This window comes from Crocuta crocuta, unplaced genomic scaffold (assembly GCF_008692635.1).
Source record: "Crocuta crocuta isolate KB4526 unplaced genomic scaffold, BGI_CrCroc_1.0 scaffold75, whole genome shotgun sequence".
Taxonomy (NCBI): Eukaryota; Metazoa; Chordata; class Mammalia; order Carnivora; family Hyaenidae; genus Crocuta; species Crocuta crocuta.
In genome coordinates, this window is record NW_027530350.1 from 421,063 (window position 1) to 443,434 (window position 22,372).

At 36.3% G+C, this 22,372-nt stretch overlaps 1 protein-coding gene across 3 annotated transcripts in view; it reads right to left on the reverse strand.

Moving 5' to 3' along the window:
• The window catches only part of DGKH (diacylglycerol kinase eta), a 98,803-nt gene that overhangs the window by 51,150 nt on the left and 25,281 nt on the right, over positions 1 to 22,372 (reverse strand). For all 3 annotated transcript variants that reach the window (XM_077765667.1, XM_077765666.1, XM_077765665.1), the window contains 8 exons: positions 16,522 to 16,628; positions 15,739 to 15,864; positions 12,032 to 12,134; positions 10,551 to 10,710; positions 8,779 to 8,887; positions 8,489 to 8,628; positions 6,956 to 7,040; positions 975 to 1,060 (listed from right to left, as the gene is read on the reverse strand). In XM_077765667.1, coding sequence (XP_077621793.1) covers positions 975 to 1,060; positions 6,956 to 7,040; positions 8,489 to 8,628; positions 8,779 to 8,887; positions 10,551 to 10,710; positions 12,032 to 12,134; positions 15,739 to 15,864; positions 16,522 to 16,628 — 916 coding nt within the window. The remainder of the gene's footprint in view (positions 1 to 974; positions 1,061 to 6,955; positions 7,041 to 8,488; positions 8,629 to 8,778; positions 8,888 to 10,550; positions 10,711 to 12,031; positions 12,135 to 15,738; positions 15,865 to 16,521; positions 16,629 to 22,372) is intronic.

Sequence of the window (22,372 nt, forward strand, 5' to 3'; positions counted from 1 at the left end):
CCTCTCTGGGCAACCCATCTGCTCCCCTGCTTTAAGCTGTTCAACTCCCTTCCCATTGCTCAGCCCTATTTCCTATTCCTGAGGGTTATGGCATTGAAAGCAGTCGTTACCACATTTGTACTCTGTCATAAGCAAATTCGTTTGTAATGATTTATCTTGTCTTCCCTTGATTTTTTTGCAAATTAAATTCATAATATGCTAAAGTTTGTGTATTTTTCCCCCACCACTTCCCCAGTCCCTCACTCCCTTTCTTTACTTCTTCTTTGTCTCCTCTTTCTGTACAATAGTAATGTTTCCTTGCTAAGACAGAATCCTAAAGCATGCTTTTACCTTTGCTTATCAGTTGAAAATTTCAGTGTGTTTCACCCCTTAGTCTAGCTGACTTTCCAGCTCTCAGGACATCAGTATAGGATATTTCAAAACTAAATGCTAAATTCCAGGCAGGCAACATTTAAGATAATAAAATCAAGTAGCTTTGGCTCCATGTACAGAATCAACTTAACTAAAATCTGATAACTTTGAATTGAAATATAATTATGGAATTTTAACATGCTGATAAATGTCATTTTGAAAAATCTCTTCAGTATTTTCCCTTTCCTTATGTAAACAGTTCCTAAAGAGTAGTGTTTATGGAAATAATAAATTATGGTGAAATGTGTTTTCCATATTATAATCATAAATGCTTCTTTAAATAGGAACTTAGATTAATTAAACTCGACACACGTATCACACCATTCTGATAAAAATATTTCTAATTAAGCATAAAAAAAGCCTCTAAATATAAACTTCACTGCAAATAAGACGCTAAAGTGATTCTTAGGAAACCAATGCAAGTTTAGCATATCTAACTCTATAAGCTACTTCACCAATATTTTGGGAGGAAAGTCACAAAAAAAGTGACATAAATGGTAGGAACAAGCTGTCCTTTCATCTTCACCATATAACTGTTTTACGACTTCAACTCCATCACTCACTTCGCAGACGATATGACCACGGCATGTTCATCAGAATTGAGGATTTTTGTAAGATGAGCTGCAACTGAGTCCTCATAAATTGTCATCTGAAAAAGTAAAAAAACCTACCCTGTATTATTGTTGCTGGCATTTATACAACTCAGTTATTACCTCTTCCAAAATGGGATAATTTAAGGCACGTGACACAGGGCAGTGACTATAATGAGATATATAAAGTCATCATACAAAATAGGTGAATACTTCCCTTCTGTAAAAGGCTTTTAATTTCTGAAATTCCTAAATCTATAGTCTTAGAAAAATCCCTAAAATCCATTAAAATAGAAATAAAATGTCGAATGGCTGAACACATAAAGAACAGTGCAAAAAAGCCAGACAACCCAATGAAAAATGGGCAAAAGACTAGAAATTTAAAGAGGAAGATTTAAAAAAAAAAAAAAGGGGGGGTCCACAAACAGATCGGTCTCATCAGCCATCAGGCAAACACAAACTCAAACCACAATGAGGTTCCACTATATCTGCAAGAAGAGCTAAAATGAAACAATGGCAGCAACAATGCCTGGAAAATGCCAAATATTGGCAAGGTTGTGGAGCCACAGAAGTCTCATTCGCTGCTGGTGGGGGAGCAGGAGTTGATACGAACACTCTAGAAAACTGCTGGGTGCTATCAAAGCCGAACATATGCATATACCATAGGATCCAGCAATTCAATTTCTACATACATATATGCCCCCAAAGATATGTGGCGTACTATCACCAAAAGACATGTGACAGAAAACATTCATAGCAGCATCCACTCAAGGGTAGAATGGATAACATACAGTAGTATATTTGTGCAGTGGAATATTGTGGGGCAACAAGAGTGCGGGATTTACACCTGTGCTCTAACACAGATGAATCTCTCAGACACAATGCTGAATAAAAGGATTCAGAAAAGGACTGCTTACAAAATGATTCATTTTATAAAGTGTAGAATGGACAAAAATAACCTTTGCTGTTAGAAGCCACGAGAGTGGTGCCTGGGGTGGGAGGGGAGGGTGGTGAATGGAAAAGGGCTCCTGGCAGGGCCCACCGGGTGCTGGTAATGCTGCCTTGTGATCCGCATGCTGATTACATGGATCTCTTTAGCTTGTGGAAACTTACCAACTCGTACATTTATGATCAGTGCACTTTTCTGTATGCACAAGTCACTAAAAAGTTTTTTAGAATGCTGAGTGCTCTGTCTACAACCATGTAAATAAATCTATCTCTCAAATAAGAAGTAATCAAAATGCTCAGGGAGTCCTATAATCCTTTCCCGTTTGACTCAAAATGTAACGTTCTATTGAAAGAACACATCTTCCTCATAGGCAAACATGTGCACAATATTTAAACAGCCTCTATTCAAAGCCTTCCATTAAATGTTTGCCTCAAATACGTGCAACATCCTACAGCTCAAAAATTTCCGGTGAAAACCACCTGCTCTGCTCCAGCTGGCCTCCTGTGCTCTTCTGTCCTACTCAGATATCCTTTTATTACTTCCTACCCATTGGCACCAGTTCATTCAGACTTCAAAGCAGATTCAGTTACCAACCCCCCTCCTTAAAGCCTTCTTGACTAGCGTCTTTCCAAAGAGATCTCATTCCCGATTTCCGTCCAGTTCCACGAGTGGCTAATCAGTGTGTCACTCTTTTCAGTTTCTGTCTTCAGAGGCAGACCACGTATAGAAAAGAATCCTTACATTAAAGAAAGGATGGGAGGGGAGGAATCTCAAAGCCTCACACAATGTTGTGTTTACTTGCAAATCCACTTTATTCATCTTCTAGTCTAAACACTAGAAGTTGCATCTTTAGAGTCAAGATCAGAAAAATGAAAACACATCTTTTAAAAAAGCAAAGAAAGGAAATACTTTTCAAAATGATTGGTTTTATTTCTTTTCCTTGCAGGATAGGTTGTCATACAGCCTAAGAAAGTAGGAGAAAATCTTTTAAATTCTCATTAGTTCCATTTGAATTTACATGTACAAATCCAAGTTTTTGTCTGTTAAAAATAAGCAAAGGCAAAGAATACAACCTCTTCCAGAGGAAAATGAAATAACTTCTCTGTCCAGAGATAAAATTATTGATGCCACTTATTAAGCTATTATGTAGCCAGTTAGAGTCAGGAAGGTAAGGTAAGAATAATAGTTAACATTTTTATTGTGCATCAGGCACTGTCATTAAGTATTCTATATGTATTTATCCCGTGAACTGCTTGTTTTACAGGCTCAGTGAAGTTGTGTGATTTGCCCAAGATCCTAGGCTAATGAAGAAAACACAAACTAGGGAGCCAAGTCTTCAGCTTATCTCACTATTATTGTGCCCTCCCCCCCCACTCCAAGCAACTGGTTAACTGTATTTGTCAAATATAAATTTTGTCAATTCTCAAGTGCATCATTATAACTGCCTTGTAGCTGGGATCCCTATATCTCTCTAACCCCTTTCAAATCATTCTCCACTTCATGATGCAATGATATTTTTCTAAAACACAAATCTGATTATGACACATCTCTGCTTGACATGTTTGAGGGGATCTTCCTACTTTCCAGATAGAGTCAAAATTCTTCAGCTAACATGCAAGACCTTCTCCATAATTCCCAGGATTCTCCATGATCTGAACCCTCATTCTCTCCACTGCCACGTCTTTTGATGCTCTTCCCTTGTGCCATGAGCTCGAACTCAACAGAATTACTTATAGTGTCCCAAAGGTACCAAAGTCCTTACTATCAAGTTCTACATGATGCTCTTTTTCAACTGGCTAATTCCTACTTCTCTTTGTGCTGAAAACCCAGTTTAGGTACAATCTCGCCTGTAAAGACTTCACTGAACTTGCCAGACTTAAGAGCCCTCTCTTCTGTGAAAATAACCTAAACATAGCTGATCATTTATTGTCTGTCCCTCCAAAGATATTCTCCCACTTTCTGGCCTGGTAGCATCCTTAATGTCTGAATGATTTTGTCACAGTACCCCTAGGCCTGAAGGAATAGCTAACAGTAGTTAAGTGCAAACAAATTAGTATTTATGCCCTAACAATTTAATAGCCACTTGAAAAATAATACACACAAATTAAAAGAAAAAAATAGTATCTTATTTAACTCTCAAATGACTAGCTGTGAGCCAGCAGGCACTGTGTACCTCAACTGTCCTGTACTCAAGCTAGTAGTCTACGTGCTGTCCAATAGATGTTGAGTATTACAATTAAATTCTCTTTGAAATTTGAACAGATCTCATGGTAGCCCTCTGAACTCACTGTGGTACCCAGAGGCCCCCTGCACACAGCTTGGGCACCATTACTCTAAGTGGACTGGATCTGGAGGGCACACCTTTTATGTCCACTCCCAGGTGTCAACAGACATTTAGTATTGTTAAGTCAATGAAAAAATAAAGTTATAACAGCTTAGCATGCTGTTACCAAGCATCTAGGACACAAAGAATTGAGGGGAGAGGAGCTTTCTATGAGTAAATTTAAAAAATAAACTAATAGGCAGAATTTCATTATTGGAGATTTGAGGCCATTTTTTCCTGTTGTCAAGATGGAGGTACAGCAGCTCACATCCTCTTTTTGATGACCTTAGCATTAATAAATGAGCATCTATGGACTCACTAGATTGGTGTGATTGGGGTATGATACAAAAGAGACTAAAAAATGACTGTTACATCAAAAAGCTTTGAATCCAATTGGAAAGCAATAGGAATCTGGCTTCTGAGAAATAGACGTCAGAGGGCTTCGATGCCAAGATGCCCCTAGTTCCAAAAGTGTGTGGTATTTAGACAAAAAATTAAAAATAAGAATTTTTTATTAACTGTCTGCTTTGTGTCAGTCATGACACCAGATGACAATATAATGGTGAATGAATAACACACTGCCTCACCGTGACAGTATAATAGTACCAAGATAATGGCAGGTGATAACGAAGGGGTCTATGGAACTCCCAAGGAGGAGACAGTACTGGAACTTGGGGGATAAGGGGTGCCTGCTTGGAGCAAGTGATAACCCGAGGTGAGGGCAGGAAGGAACTAAGCATGATGTCACTGGAGGGATACATATTCATTCGCAAAGGGGTACGGGAGAAAAGGACATGACGGCATGGGGATTTCACACTAAATATAAACAGTGTGTTTTCTAACAGTGAGTATTAATAGAATCATTGTTACTGGAGGAAATAGTGGAATCACTACTTTTGCAATGTTTAAAAATTACAACAGCAAAGAGAATTACTTAATAATAGCCATAAGGAATTCATCAACAAAACTGTCACAATTCTTTAAACTCTGCAATGCTACAGTGCCAGTGGAATGCTAAGTTAATAAGATAATTAGGAAGTTCAACCACATTTGTGTCCTTTTAAGGAAAACTGAAAAAAATAGTAATTTCACAACCACGCATAAAGGAGTTTAAAATGAATAAAAAAAAAAGCTGGTAAATTAGGCTGAGCCTAAGAAGGAAGATTCAGCTTGCTGTTATTACAGTTTTAAAGGCAAAAAAGTCACACGGTGACGAGTCAGTGTGATGCAGAGAACACTCACTTAACTTGTAGACTGAAGGCATGCTATTCCTTTGTTATGAAATATCTTAATAGCAAACCAAAATAAATGGTTTCATTCAAAACTTTTTTATACTAAAAAAGAGATTTCCTTCACGTAGTTACAACCATATCTTGTATTTAACGATTATCTATATTCAATAAAAGTAAACTGTTTACCTTTAGTTTATATGCTAGGAAGTAGACATCTGTTAAGTAAGTAGAGCAAAAGAATTCCCTCTTTCATCTCTTTGGGGAGAAAATTAAAAGCATTTACAAAAATACTATTAAGAAAAAAGACCGGTTCCTATAAAACATGTATTATATTTGTAGTTGGATAAAATAATACTATAAATAAAAATGCTTCTGGAAATAAAATAGTAAATATATTCATCTTTAATAGTAATTATATTTGGATGTTAGGACTATAAGTAAGATTATTTTTTCAAATATTTTTGTATTTTCCAAGTTTTAGAGGCAGTTTTTGCTACTTTTATATCAGAAAAAGGAGTTATATAATTAGCTTGTTTAAGGCAGAGCGCCATCTGTCTAGTTATCATTCCTTTCCTTAGTTGTGACAAGACCATGATTTTCTTAATGACAAAATAAAGATTTCAACTGTAAAATAAACAGATGAATTTTCCGAGAGGGGAAAATAAATTATTATAGACCAAATGGTCTTGTCAGTCACTGAGTAATCCTTTGAAAAGTAGGATCTGTTTTAATTCTCCAGTGCTTTGAGGTTTAATCAAAATGCTGAATCTTTAAGAACATCTAAAAACTGCAGTTAATGGTCTGTAGCAGGGATGGAAAAAAAGTGCGCTGTCATTCTTCCTTTGTTTTATCTTTACCAACAGGCTTAAACTGGAAACCTATAATGATGAACACTCAAAAGGGCAGGCAAAGTAGGAAGGGAGAAATTATATAACACCCTGGCCACAAGTATTGGTGTGCTTGACACCAGACAGGTGATCATGGCCAAAGCAGAAGTTGAGTAAAAGCTGACAGGAAGCTGTCACGAGCTGGCCCGCCCTGGAGCCCTGTGGGTAAAAGGATGCAAGCAGGTGGAATGCTCAGGGGGAAATATCAGGGGTGAGGAAGGGGAACTTGCATGCCTGGTGCTTTGCACACATTTGTTACTGCATTTACTCTTACCAGCATCGCAAACTTGTTCCACAGATAATGTAACAGAGGCCCATGATGGTGAGTGATGTGGCTAAGTTCACACTTCCTGTATGGGCGGTCATAGAAGGACTCTAATCTAGATCATAAGAATTCTTTCTTCTGAGAGAGAAGGCTAGAAGTAGTAAATGAACCCACACCCAAAGTCATAAAAAAAGAAAACTATGCAAACATGCTACCATATCTTATAAAGTTTTCTTCCTTGTTCAAGATATTCACTCCTATTTCCAAATGGTAAATAGGCAAAGGGTTAAAGTCTTACATAAAATTCTTCAGATGCTTCTGGAGGTTCTGGGAGTAGAGAAGCCTTTGGTGGCAATTTGAGTTCATAGGTCATTATACTCCACCTGAAGGGAGAAAAATCTTTGGTCTAAAATTCCTTTAAAATTAATAGACTGTTCTCACCTCATATGTATACATATGCACACGTATGCATGAATTATGGTTTACTGAATCTAAAACAACCAAATACTGGGAAAGAGATGGAATTTTTGATAATCTCATAAAATGCTGAATTCATACTTTATGATTTCCGTAACTCGCTAATTCTCTGACTAGTGACTTCCAAACATGAATGCACATATATAGTAAAACTTCCCTTTCTTCACTATTGCAATGAATTCTGACTTTTCTATTCTTTGGGTACAGTGAGAATGGTGTTTAAATTTGCAGCAAAAAGCCATTTAAAATACTCTCTATAGTTTGGTAAGCACAGAACTAGGAAATCACCTCCAAGGTCTTTTAAAGACTGGAGACGGAAGCCACTTTAGGCGCCTGAACAACCGGGGTGCCCCTCTGCTGAATAGTTTGGGATAACCATAACTGCGGACAAATGCTCTACCGCCCAGCTCTCTTTTGAAATATTCTGTCAGCAAAAGGATCACCATTACAACATTACCTTCGGACAGGCAAGGTTACAATTAATTAGGTTACGGTTCATTTTAGAGTAATTACATTTTAGATTGGTGGCTCCCTGATGAGATTTTGTTATTTTTGGGAACAGTTCCACAGATGGCTAATCCTATCAAAGTTGTTTTGATTCAAGCTTAAGTTCATAATGATATTTGGACATTTGTCTTCTACTTATGCTGGGGGGGTGGGTTACTGCTTACGGAGTCCTGTTGCTTCCAGTCCCTGACCCTAAACACCTCCTCTAGAATGCTCAGGGTACACACACTGTGATTTCTTTTTTATACGTGGGGCATTGAGAGAAAAGTGGTTGAGATGTGGTCAAGGATACCATCAACACAGTGATAGCTCCTTGATATGAAGAGGTCTTCCTAATACTTCTCGGTCCCTGGGAAAGGATTATCTTTTTTAGTATTTAGCTCTTGGTTGGTTCAATTCACTCTTAACATGCATAATTAAGAAGAGATATTCTAACAAATCTAAACTTTCTATGTCTTCCTTAGCTTTAACGAAGCCACAAACGATGGAGCCTATTATATGACCTATTACAGTCACCAAACGCCCCCAAACAAAATGAACTATCTAAGCTCCCTGACCTGAAGAACAATGAAAAGTAATTGTTGTATCAGCATAACCTTCTGTTTTTAAAATAGTGGGTTCATTAGACTAGTTTTCTCAGGTTTTGTTACAATTCATTCATTCACTCAAAAAACACATTTATTGTCTAGTCTGTGCTGAGCTCTGTTCTAGACCTCAGGCATGAAAAGACTGGGTAGAACCAAGAAGTCTCTGTCCTCATGAGGCTCACAGTTTGTAAAATTTGAACTGTCAAAAGTGACTTAGTGGGCCATATTCAGTCTAGTTTTAGAAGAAAATCCTCTTTTACCTGTCTAGCATTTTGGTACTGGCTCGCTCCAGCTTCTCTAGTATCTGAGGAAGTTGGGTGTCGTCATCGTATGAACCTCCCCAGCCTAGAACCCGGGCAAGGTCATTTCCTGTACCCAAAGGCAGTACTCCCAGCTGACACTGAAAGAGAGGACAACACGGAGACCTCATACAAGCGGAGAAGAGGAGCTCGGGCACTTCTGCACGTCTCTGGTCAGCAGGGGAGCAGACGTGCATGCTAACGAGTACGTGTTAATGTAGTTAACGAGTCAGGAAAGATTTAGTACTTGCCTGTTTATTCAAGTTGAGCTTATCAATTTCTGACAAAACCCAACCTACACTTCCATCTCCTCCACAAACAAGAATTCGGAAGTTGTCAAACTTCTGGAATAATCTTAAACTGAAAGCACAAAGGGTTTTATTTTAATATATATAAATAAAAATCACTTCCCCCAATCCTTTGTCATTCTGTATTTATTGGTATTCATGTTCATCAAATATAAGAACTCTAACTTACATATTAATTACACTATAAAAATTCAAGTACGATTCTTAACTCGAGAAAACTTAACCGTAAAGAGGAAAGGGGATTATAAGCAGAAATGGAGATAAAAGTAGGTGAAAAAGGGAGTTGGAAATGAGAAAACAGAGAAGCAGAACCCAGGAAAGAAAACGAAAGGTAAGGGACACAACATGGTAAAAGTAGTGACTTTTTTTTCTTCCCGTTATAAGGATATGTTATTTCCTTAAGAATAGCATACTACAAACCAGGGGTGGTGAATCTGGGGCACTGACAGTATTTATGCTCAGGACAGTTTCTAAAGAGACCCACCAAACCTTGTCAATGTATCACTTTTCAGACACCCACTCGCTTTTCCTCGGCCTCATCCCCTAGACTTGGATCAGTCCTTTTACTTTTAAATTCCTTTTCCTTCATCTCAACTTCTGACACATCCCACCTCCTGAATGTACCTCTGTATACCTCAAGTGTTGTGAAAAATCTAAAAAAATATAGAGATAATCGCAAGAAGTTTCACAAAGGGCCTTCCTTGGAATTATAAAGGTTAGCAGAGAAAAGTAAATGTGAAGAATATAAGAGATTGGAACTGTGAAGGATTATTAAACAGATGTTCTAGAAAGGAAGACATAGCTAACCAGCAACAGAAAAGACACAAGTGAGGGGAGAAGCCAGATAAGGAAATGCCAGGACCCAGGGAAGGGGTTGGGGACAGATGAAAAACACGAGCATCCATGGGCTCAGAAGGGACTGAGACTTGGCAAGAAGGCAATGGAAACAAGGAGAAAGATTCTGAAGAGCAAAAGTGAAAAGAGGCACAAAGACTGAGGCAAGAGACAGAGAAGACAGGAAAGGGTAAGGGCCTTTTCGGGGTACCTAAAATCCCATTCCTACTTTGGTGTTCATGCTTTAAGAGAAAAGTTGAGTTGGCAGAAGTAAATCACGAAGAGGTTGCAGGTCTTTGGTTCAGATGACACAATATCACCTCTCCAACAAAACCATATACACACACTAAAAAATGTATTCAAGGTACCTGAAGGCATATTTTCCCTCACTGAAAATACATTTAATTTTGTTTTCAGATTGTAAGTTATAGGACATTCAACAACAACAGTATTTTTTGTCATTTATATGAATTGAGTCTCAAATGTTTGAGGCCTGCAATGTATCTGTGCTTTGGTTAAATAATTGATTGTTTGTATTACACAAAAATCAATGCTAGCCTTCCATGCACATCATTTTCTAAAATTATTGCATATTTTTATAGTTTCACAAGTTCTTTCTCAAAGCTAAACTGTTAGTATCATTTGATGCATATAGTCCAAAACATTTTCTAAACAAATTTTTGGATTTTTAGCACATTAGGAAGTTATATACATATCAAAAAGGTGAAGTTGAAACTTATAATTAGAGCTTTAAAAAGGGAGGAGTGGGAAGATCAACAGAGATGTCTGGATAAATCGACAATCTTCGTGAACTGAAAAATCAAACATTTCATGCTTGGTGCTACATTTCATTCTAATGAGATTTATCAATAATCAATTACCCTAAATGAGGACCTCCGTTCATTAAATCAAACACCTGAGCCGGATTTAGCAACTGTTTAAATCGACGAAGAAACTTTACTCCCTGATTATCTCCACTCTTAGAATTGACAAAAACCAACAGAGGACTAACACAGAATGAAAATGTCGCTCTACAGAAACCTGTAGAAAAAAAAAAACACAGTACAGGATCAATATGTACAGCTGTCTCTATTAAACCATTGATGAAACTTCAGAGAAAAGAACATAAATTCATAAAGAACCTTGTTTATTACTTGAACAATAAATTATAATTTAGTCCCCAAAATGGAGACAGGTTTAATATTTACACAGTAAGACTACAGAGCTTCTCTTTTATAATATGCTCTATAATGAAAAATCCTAGCACAGATGGTAAAAGTATTAATCATAGATATTTGAGATACACCACCTACCTTAACAACACTCAATTATAAAAACCTGATCATAGGCTATAAACTTACATTTGTCAAAGAATTCATGTTCATATTCAGCATTATAAGATATTTTAACTTCTTCATGAGGTTTTAGAAAATATTTTGAAATTTATCATAAATAATAGAACCTTAATATATCAGGGCTTGGGGGAAGGCTGTTAACAGCACAGATTAAAAAAAAAATCACATCTTCTGCAGCCAATATTCTTGTACTTATAGTATCTATTGGCATAATTTATAGAAAAAGTTTGAAAGCCACAGGCACTTTATCAATGCAAAACATTAATAACAGTATATGGTAAGAGCCTCTTGTAATATGGTTTGCTTAGAAGGAAGACAAGGCTCTTCAGCACTTAAAACCAAGATGTAAGATTCTGGAAAAAGTGATGGAATTTACAGGAATATAAATTCCTCCAAGGAAATTATAGGAAAACAGATTTCAAGAAGGGCTATGCTGATAGGTAATTTCAAAATTATGGAGGGGAAAAAAACACATAAAAAATTGACCTTTTTGAGTTGCATTTTGCTCCAGAATAATGATCTTATTTTATTTGCTGAAATGTAGAATGTGAAATGTAAAAAGTCTTATATATAGTAGTTTTACCAGTGTATCAATAACTATGTTACATTTTAATTTTAAAATGTTCTTATGAAAGTTAAATGTACTGGGGCACCTGGGTGGTTCAGTTGATTGGGCGTCCGACTCTTGATTTCAGCTCAGGTCATGATCTTATAGTTCAAGCCCTGCGACGGGCTCCATGCTGACAGTGTGTAACCTGCTTGGGATTCTCTCTTTCCCTCTGCCCCTCCTCCAATTACATAAGCTCGCTCTCTTTCTCTCACTCTCTCTTTCTCAAAATACATAAATAAACTTTAAAAAAGTTAAAGGTACTATTCAGCAATTTGAATGAATTATTATGTAAAAACTGACCAAAATAACCAATTACAGATCAGTTTATTCTAAGAAAGCAAATGTACATATCAACATTTAATACCAAGAATATACGTGTTTATACAACGATACCTACCATCAGAATCAGTGCTGTTCAGTGCAATTGGAGGTATGACAGACACTTTACATTGGCCAAGGGGACACACAGGATGGTATAAATCTTTACAGGCGGTGTGTACCTAATAACAAACAAATAAACCTTTAAGAATCATAAAAACACATCAATGTTTTCTTACGGTACAAATTACATCTATGGAACTGATAACTGAAGATCAACTATACCACAAAATGTTCAGTAACTTATAAATTACTTTTATGGTACAATATTTATAATTCTAAGGAATGGGCTAATTGTTTTAGAGATGGAAATTCGATTTGGTCTGTGCAGCCTACTTTTATGATGGCTTCAGGCAAGTAGTGTTTATCAAGAATTGCCGGGGAGGGACACATGGCTGGCTCAGTCAGTAGAGCATGTGCCTCATGATCTTGGGGTTGTAAGTTCGAGCCCCACACTAGGTGTAGATGTTACTTAAATACTAAAAATAAATAAAAATTTATAAAAGGAACTGCCTGGTGAAGGCAAGGAGAGAGGAAGAGAAGGGAACAGAGTGCAGAGGATGGGAAAGAGGAAGGAGGCAAGCTAACTAGTACTTGCCAAAATCATCGTCCATAAAAAATATTGATGGGCTCTACCTTGTAACATTCTTACAGAATTTCATGAAAATACATAAAATTTGTAATGTGTCTGCTCTTTCTGCAGTGGTCCTATAACTTTCCATTCACACCTTTTTTTTAAAATAACATTTTTATGTTATTATAGGAATAAGTATATCTGTGCCTATTTTCTCAGGCAGACTTCGGGCTCTATAAAGAAAAGGAAAAGGTCCTATCAATATACACTTATCTTGGAAAGTGGTAAATATCATAGATACTTAGGAAACGTGTGAACTCTGTAAAAACAAAAAGTTTCAAGGTCAGTCAAGATACTATTGTGAACAAGAGCAGGGCTAACATATTAAGTAGAACCCAGGGAATTTACAATACTTTAGGTACTTACCCAGAGAGCCTTGAAATGTTTTAAGTAAAAGCAGACACTTCATAAAGCAGTTACTTAAATCAGCTTTATTTCATTAGTCCTTTTAGAAAACTGGCATATTAATTAAACACATATTTATCAAAACTTTTGAGAAAATAACTGAAATTAATAGTGATTCTTATTATGCTGATGACCTAATTTTGGATCCTGGATCATTGAAAAAGAGTGCTAGGTGGGGAAAAGGGGCAGAGGGAGAGAAAGAGAGTCCCAAGCAGGATCCATGCTCAATGTGGAGCCCTATGCAGGGCTTGATACCACAACCCTGGGGTCATGACCTGAGTTGAAACCAAGAATCAGTCGCTCAACCACCTGAGCCACTCAGGCACCCCTCTTCATTCTTTTTACAGAAATGGTAAAACTGTGTCCAAAGACTGAACGATAACTGAAAAAATTAGCAGTTGACTCAGTAGAGTTGTGTATGACTGTGTGTGTTTTGTTTTAAACTAGGTGACTGTTTTACAAATTAGATATTCTGTGGGAACCATTATTTTAAAGGCAAAATAATATACAAAGAGGGATATAGGAAGATTGTGTATAGGAAGCACAAGACTAAGAAGGATGTAACAAAGTGATGGTCCAGAAACCTGTGTGTCTTCTGGACATAGTGCAGAGCAGGAATGACTTCAAGGTAAGGTGATATCTAAGTTGCCAGAAAAAAAAAATGGAGAAGACATTCTAGAATACCTCCATCTATATCCTGAAATAATCCTTCTATCCTGTTTGTGAAAAATTTTAAAGGTAGGGGTGAGTAGGGTGAGCAATATCTAATTTGCTCAAAATTTCTAATTTGATCAAAATATCTAATCACCTCCTACTGTTAAAAATTAGCGAAGTTTAAAAATAACTGAACAAATACAGTTAGAGACCTAAATATTATAGGTAAAGACAACTTCCATAAAACCTTTCTAAAATAATTTATCACACACATAATCTGCTTTCTTTCCAAAAAGTTAGAAACAGCTGAAGTTCTAGAAGTAGACAAACAGATGTACAGACTAATGAAAATAGCATTAGAAGCACACATCAGCGGTTGCACCCTGAAAAAGAAATCCTAGGTGGGATGAAGTTTTAAAATCTTATTTATGAGAGTGCTTCATTTATTTATTTATTTATTTATTTATTTATTTCTAACATTATCTTACAGACCTTTGGAAAGCACTCTTTTACATTATTTTTTAAAAAATTTCTTTAACATTTATTCATTTTTGAGAGACAGAGTGAGCAGAGGAAGGAGATGCAGAATCCAAAGCAGGCTCCAGATTCTGAGCTATCAGCACAGAACCTAATGCGGGGCTTGAGCCCACAAACCACAAGATCATGACCTGAGCTGAAGTTGGATGCTTAACTGAGGGAGCCACCCAGGGGTTGGGAACACTCTTTAAAAAAGGGAATATGCCTGGCTGGCTCAGTTAGGAAAGCATGTAAGTAATGATCTCAGGGTTATGAGTTTGAGCCTCATGCTGGGTATAGAGATTGCTTAAAAATAATTTTTAAAAAATAAATAAATAAAATAAGGAATGCCACAGAGGGCTTTTGGGGTTACGGTTGCACCAAAACTGCAAAGAAACATGTCTAATATAGTTTATATATTACATGGGATAAGAGAAATTAGAAGTAACACCTGTGGCTAATAAAAGGGGCAACCGGTGAAGAATAACAAAAGCATGAGGATAGAGAGAATCACATTTGATTTAAAAATAAAGAGGAAACAGGGGAGCCTGGGTGTCTCAGTCAGTTAAGCACTGGACTTCGGTTCAGGTCTTGCTCTTGGGGTCTGTGGGAGCCTGCTTCGGATTCTGTGTCTCCCTCTCTCACTGCCCCTTCCCTGCTCACACTCTCTCTCTCTCAAAAATAAATAATTACTAAAAATTTTTAAAAAAAATGAAATGAAAAGGAAATTCATTTTATCTTTAAAATCGTTAAAAGGAAAGATTAACTACCAGGTTTGATGAAAAAGCTACAGGACTTATTTTCTTTAGTGGCCTATGGAATGAATCTCACTCATTATGAAATCAATACATCATGCTCATTATCTTTTTCATTTGGTGATCTACAGCATATTTATTAAAAGAAATGAGTTTTCCATATTTTGGGGGTGGGGTGGGGAGTGACTTCCAAGACTCCAAACAAGACCGAAAAAATCAGCCCAAGGCAAGGCAATCACTGTCATAGTTGGACAGCATCGCCGAGTGCTAAGATGAGCATCCACAGTGGTTGTTCTCACCCTCCACTCCACCCTCTGAGTGGCCTGGCTGCACCCTGAGAATTCCTGCTCTGACTGCCCTCATGAAGTCCAGTGCTCACACAGTATGGCATGGACAGGACCATTCCTTGCTGTTGGCTCCATGTTATGCTGTGTGTACTTCTCACTGCTTCCTTACACATGCAAGAAAACTTTATAACATATAAATATATATCTATCTATATATAATAATTTTTATAATATATAAATAAATATTTATTCAACACAACTGCGGGAAAGAGGTCTTGACAAGGGAAATATCTAGCAACAGTACTGCAAAAAGGATATTTAAAAAGTAACCAGACTGAAAGGAATATACTTTGAAGAAGATGAATGTAACAATGGGTATGTATGCTGCTGGGCTCTGTTATACCATACATTCTTTGCCCCTAAATCACATAGATTAAAGAAATTATGAAAAGAACTAACTAAGAAGGACTCTCACCATTGTCTTACACCAAAGGCATTTCCAATCTTGTAGACGCAGAACACTCCCGCATGTTTTGTCACAGACAGCACATTTGGCACTCACGGGCAAGTTACCCTCGAGCCACTGGTGAGGCATAGCTACCTGTGCAGCAGGAATAAAGAGCAGTCAAATTAAAGACGGGAGGACATCATTCTTACCCCAGGGAAGATTTACAATTATTTCTTACTCTGTGGAATCAATCTATGTATCACTCATGGCATCCATTCATTTAGTCCACACTTACTGACATCTATTATGCCCAGAGCACTGTAGGGATACAAAAGTAATTAAGACTAAAGCCCTGTCCTTCTGGATTTGTAGTCTAGCTGAAGAGCATTGAATGTAAAGGTATTATCATAAAGTGATTACAAAGTGCTATCAGAGATTCGAATGCACGGTGCAATGGAGACAAGGTTTGAAGGTGGGAGGTCACTGTTGAAAGGAGGCCCCAACATCTGAGGAATGAACATCTGAATGAACACCTGAGCTAAGCCTTAAAGAATATCTTACTTGTTAGGTCAGGGTCTACAACATCAGCCCAGCCCAGCAACTGCTTCTAAGCCCTATTCACATTTCCCTCAAAATTTAAGAGCTGAAGGAAACTACGAAAAATCTAACTGGAAATAGAAACTCATAATTAACCAAACCTTCCATCTCGTCCTGCTAGTAAATACTCCCAGTTAACTCTGTCATTTTTCACAGGGCAGAGAATAAAAAGGGGAGGCACTCAGAGGAGACCAGAGACAGAATTGAGCTTACTCCATCTTCGTCCTCTATGATGTCCTTCCCAATGGAGGCCAGAGTCGTCCATTTGCAATTATTTGTTGCCCTCACTGCACATCTTTTGTGAGCCTTGAATTTACACACTAAAAAAAAAAGTCAACCATTTCTAAATGAATATATACTTCTGGAATGATTAAGGGAAATCACAGCATGAAATTAAAGAAGAGAGGGTAGAAGAAAAACAGTAATTTATAGTTTAAATTACTCTTCAACAATAGTAAAGGTATTCTGAAAATACCTCTTCAGAACGTACTCATAAATGTATGACACATGTGGCTATGTATTTATAAAGATTTTATCAATCTACAGATTGCTACTTAGAGAGATTCCACTTGCTCATAAATAAAACACAAAGGAAATGAATACAAAAGAATTAGTGCTTTAGGAGAAAGGAGACAACAATCACACACGCATACAAGCACAGAACTAAACAAAATTTAGTGATACAAAGGTGCTGGTAACATCCTATTTTTTAATCTGGATGTTGATTACATAAATGTGTTTCATTTGTGAAAAATCCTACGTGCTCTACTCCTCTGATATTTGTATTTTTCTGTACATATATTTAAAATGAAAGATTTCAAAATATCAGTAAGATAAAGAACAGGATAATTCAGAGGAGTTTTAAATTGCAAGTATGTCAAGAAAATATCCAGTCATCATGGGAAATAGGTTGATAAGGGTCACAAAGATGGCACTGCCTTTTAAAAGTGTTATTGTTGGGATTACTACATCATAATGTAGAAGAAAGTAATCATGAAGAAATACACTACACGCATCACTAATTCTGCTCAGCAATAACATCAAAAAGGAGCCTATAAAAGAGACCTAAGAGACACTGAAACCTACAAGACAGTGATGAAAGAAATTGAAGACACAAATAAAATGGGAAAAATATTCCATGCTCATGGATGGGAGAATTAATAATGTAAAAATGCCCAAAGTGCCCAAAGCAACATACAGATTCAATGCAATCCCTGTCAAAATTCCAATGGCATTTTTCAAAGAGCTAAAACAAATAATTCTAAAATTTTTATGGAACCACAAAAGACTCCAAATAGCCAAAGCAATCTTGAGAAAGAACAAAGTGGAAGGCATCATAATCCCTGGTTTGAAAGTATATTACAAAGCTATATTAATCAAAGTAGTATGGTATGGGCATAAAAACAGGTACATAGATCAATGGAACAGAATAGAGAGCCCAGAAATAAATCCACGCGAATATGCCCAATTAATGGGTCTCTTTTATGACAAAGAGACCAAGAACATACAATGAAGAAAGAATGGTGTCTTTAATAAATGTTGCTGGAAAACTGGACAGCCATATGCAAAAGAATGAAACTGGACCACTTTCATGAAAACAGGACTGGACCGTACATAAAAGTTGGATTAAAGACTTGAATGTAAGACTCGAAACCATAAAACTCTTAGAGATGACTCCTGGATGTTAGCTCCTTGACAGCAGTCTTGGCAATGATTTTTTGGGTCCAACACTAAAAGCAGAGGCAACAAAGCAAAAATAAACAAGCAGGACTACATCAAACTAAAAAGTTTCTACGTAGCAAAGGAAGCCATCCACAATATGAAAAGGCAACATACTGAATGGGACAAAAATATCTAAAAATCATATATCTACTAAGGGGTTAACATTAATATACATTAATATACAAAGAACTCATACATGTCAATAGCAAAAACCAGGCAATCCACTTAAAAAATGGGAAGTGGATCTGAATAGACATTTTTGTAAATAAGACCTGCGAATAGCCAGCAGAGAAATGAAAAGATGATACTCAATATCACTAGTCATCAGGGAAATGCAAATGCAAAACCACAATGAGAGAGCACCTCACACCTGTTAGGATGGCTATTACCAAAAAGACAAGAAATGACAAGTGTTGGCAAAGAATCTGAACAAAAGGGAACCCTTGTGGACTGTTGGTGGGGATGTAAATTGGTATAACCACTATGGAAAACAGTATGGAGGTTCCTCAAGAAATTAAAAATAGAACTATCATATGATCCAGCAATCCCACTGCTGGGTATTTATTTGAAGAAAATGAAATCAATAACTTGAAAAGACCTCCGCACCCTCATGTTCATTACAGCATTATTCATAACAGGCAAGATACAGAAACAACCTAAGGGTCCATCAATAGATAAATGGATACAGAAAATGTGACGTCTATATCTGTACTTACACAATGGATTATTATTCAACCATATAAAAAATAAAATCTTGCCTTTTGAGACAACATGGATGGACCTAGAGGATATTATGCTAAGTTGAAAGAAGTCAAGAGAGAAAGAAACTTATGATCTGACTTTTATGTGGACTGTAAAAACAACAACAACAAACCCACAAAAAAACCAAACTCATAGAAACAGAGAACACATCGGTGGTTACCAGAGGTGGCGGCATGGAATTGGGCCAGATGGGTGAAGGGAGTCAAGAGTACAAACTAAAATAACTAAGTCATGGGGTGTAGTGTACAGTATAGTTAATATAAGATATTGAATATTTGAAAGCTGCTATGAGAGTAAATCTTAAAAGTTCTCATCATAAGGAAAAAATTCTGTAACTACAGATGGTGACGGATGTTCCATTTCAACAGTCATTTTACAATATATACAAATATCCAATTAAAGAAAACACACAAGAGGGAGAGAAATAAGAAGAAACATCCAGGAAAGAAGCAGCTCATATATGAAAAACCTGTAAGCCACAGATTATTTGAGAAATTAACCCTTACTTGTGAAAATCTCTACTTGAGTACTACTAAACTTATTTTATCCTTTTAAGGATACAAATTATCCAAGCATTAGTGGATACTGATGTTATACCTGTTTCTGACCTTTCTGATACACATTTTTTTATTGTACTAAGTTTTATTCTAAAGAACATAATTAAAAGTTCAAGATCACTTTAGTGGAAATACTAAGGTAACTGCTGCTATATGCTACATGCAAGGTGGCTCCTTTTCACGTGGTTTTTGAATTTCTAACTGTAAACTGTTAACAAATTTGAAATGATGGGTTGTATGTCACTGGTTTGAGACAGTCCTAATTTTATGTAGCATGCAAATGAGAGGGCCAGGCCAAATAACTGAGGTGTCTATAGCCAAATGTTCAAAATGCTTCCGATGTCATGGATAGTCAATATGTAAAAGGCACCTAGGCTGAATTGGTTATTCCTTGAGAAATATTAGTCTACGTTGGTTTCATTTATCTGCTCTTTTGTGCACACTGACAAACGCTTTCCTGGAAATCGTACAGTTTTTGCTCTAAATGACTCTGATTTGAGAGCAGACTTACAAATAATAAATTAATTTTTTAATGGAATCTCACTGCTGATAAATAGTAGTGTAAAGAAACAGCACCATATGAAGTATAAGCTTAGTTTCAAAAACAGTTTTAGTATGACCTGCTCCCTTTTACTCTCATGTCCTATTTAAAAAAATCTTTTTTAACATTTTATTTATTTCTGAGAAAGACAGACAGGGTGAATAGGGGAGGGTCAGAGAGAGAGGGAGACACAGAACCTGAAACAGGCTCCAGGCTCTGAGCTAGCTGTCAGCACAGAGCCAGACGCAGGGCTTGAACCCACGACCTTGAGATCATGACCTGAGCCAAAGTCAGACACTTAACCAACTGAGCCACCCAGGTGCCCCTCCTGTCCTATTTTGAAATTGAGGTTAATTAGCATCTCTAGGTCTTTTAATCTGTTATGGTATTTCTTAAAAATGTGGTCCTAATTTAGTTTTATTTGCAACATAACCCCCAGGCTTGCTTTTTAAGTACAAATAAATATTTGATATTAATAGTCAATAATTATTTTTTATAAAGAAGGAAGTAAAAGAGAGCAACAGGGAATAATTTCATGGCTTTTTGAAAATTTTGCCACTAAAAATCAAACAGCTCATTAAAAATAAAAATCACACTTGTAATAATAAAGTGCTTCATGCAAAGAGTCTTGAAAATTGTAAAGTTGCTTAATATAGCATATGATAATAAAAAATAAGCCAGACTGTGATTATGGTCACTGAGGAATGGAAATGATTAATAAGCACCTTAATTTTGTTAGGCAACAATTAGATTTCTCCAAATAAGTTATTGTGAAATAAACCACTTTTCCCTGACCTATAAAGCCATTATCTCAAAGCCACAGAACTTAAAAATATATACTGACATGTAACAAAATTATGATTTTTTATTGCAATTTTCAGCCTACCACACTGAATCTTCCTAAGTGTTCAACAATGGCTAAGATAAAAATTCACAGGGACCCATGTTAACATATTTGATGCTATTGATTAAAAAAGAAAAAAATCACCATTTAACTTTTTTTTGTTCAATTACTGTCTAACTGTGAAGAACAATTATGCTCTGAAACTATAATTAACATTCTCAATTGACTTAGGGAATTATTTATGAAAAGCCTTCTATTTTTCATTCATATATTTTATGTATGCAAGGCTTTAATGTAACAATTTTAGTAGTTATTCAACACCAACCCAGAAGAGAAATCAGTACAGCTTGTTTTACTGTGAAAAAACAAAGACATAAAGATTAAGTAAATTAGTGATGATTTCACACACTGGAAACTGATTTCCATTCCAATACAAAGTTATTCACTGTCACAGTTGAATGAATTTTTTTCTTTTTTGTATTTGCCTCTCTGTTATATCTTTTAAAGCCTCTTATGTCCTGTGCCTTCTGTTTTATCCAGCTAGCTGTTTATTCAGATTTGGAGGTAGTTTCTAAAGTTTAAGTATAACTTGGATTACATGAAAATTATGCTAAATAATCACACTCTCATAAAATAAAAATGTAACTTCTTTACACATTCATAAAACCCTCAAGATTTTTAAAACCTTCTGGTACAATTCTAACAATACTAATGGCCAATTTTAAAACCTTCTGGTACAATTCTAACAATACTAATGGGCAGGAAGTCACAGATTTAAAAGTTTTATCAACAGAGGCGTGCCTGGGTAGCTCAGTTGTCCGACTTCAGCTGAGATCATGGTCTCACAGTTCTTAGGTTTAAACTCCGCGTCCGGCTTTGTGCTGACAGCTCAGAGCCTGGAGCCTACTTCGGATTTTGTGTCTCCCTCTCTCCTTGCCCCTCCCCTGCTCATGCTCTCTCTCTCTCTTTCTCTCTCCCTTGCTCTGTCGCTCTTTCAAAAGTAAATAAACATTAAAAATAAATGAAATAAAATTTTTATCAACAGAGAAAATGAGTACTAACATACATTCTTCTAAAAATATTTAAAAATTCAATAATTGAACCATAAAGAAATCAGGAAGACTTCATTATTAACAAAATAGCATAACAAATATATTTAAAAAGTTTTAAAGTTTCTTATTCTCATCAGCCCATGTAATGTTCATTTTTCTTTTAAAATGTTTAGAAAATGAGTTAGTCATCCCAGCTTACATTCGAATCACAATTAAATATATTTAATAATGCATAACTCTCAAATCAGAAGGGTACCACGGAGTATCTCAGATCTGATATCTTTTTTTTTTTTTTTTTTAGCATTTTTTTGGAATAAGAGGTTAGGCAGCAACAGTAAAGGGACCTTTGAATGAACACCTTGGTGTATTACAGGCCTGGAAAGAGTAAAGTCAGAGCCACAGGAACCCTTTCAGATTACTAAAGTCACAAGGAGCAGTTACACCTGATTTGCAATCGTTGTTTTTAAATCTAAAAAACAACCAAAAAAAATGTGTGAAAGCTCTTCCAGGTGTTTGTTTTCATGCATTTCAATGCATCAGGTCATGATGCAATCTGCAATCATTTACTGGAAGGATTTCACAGAGC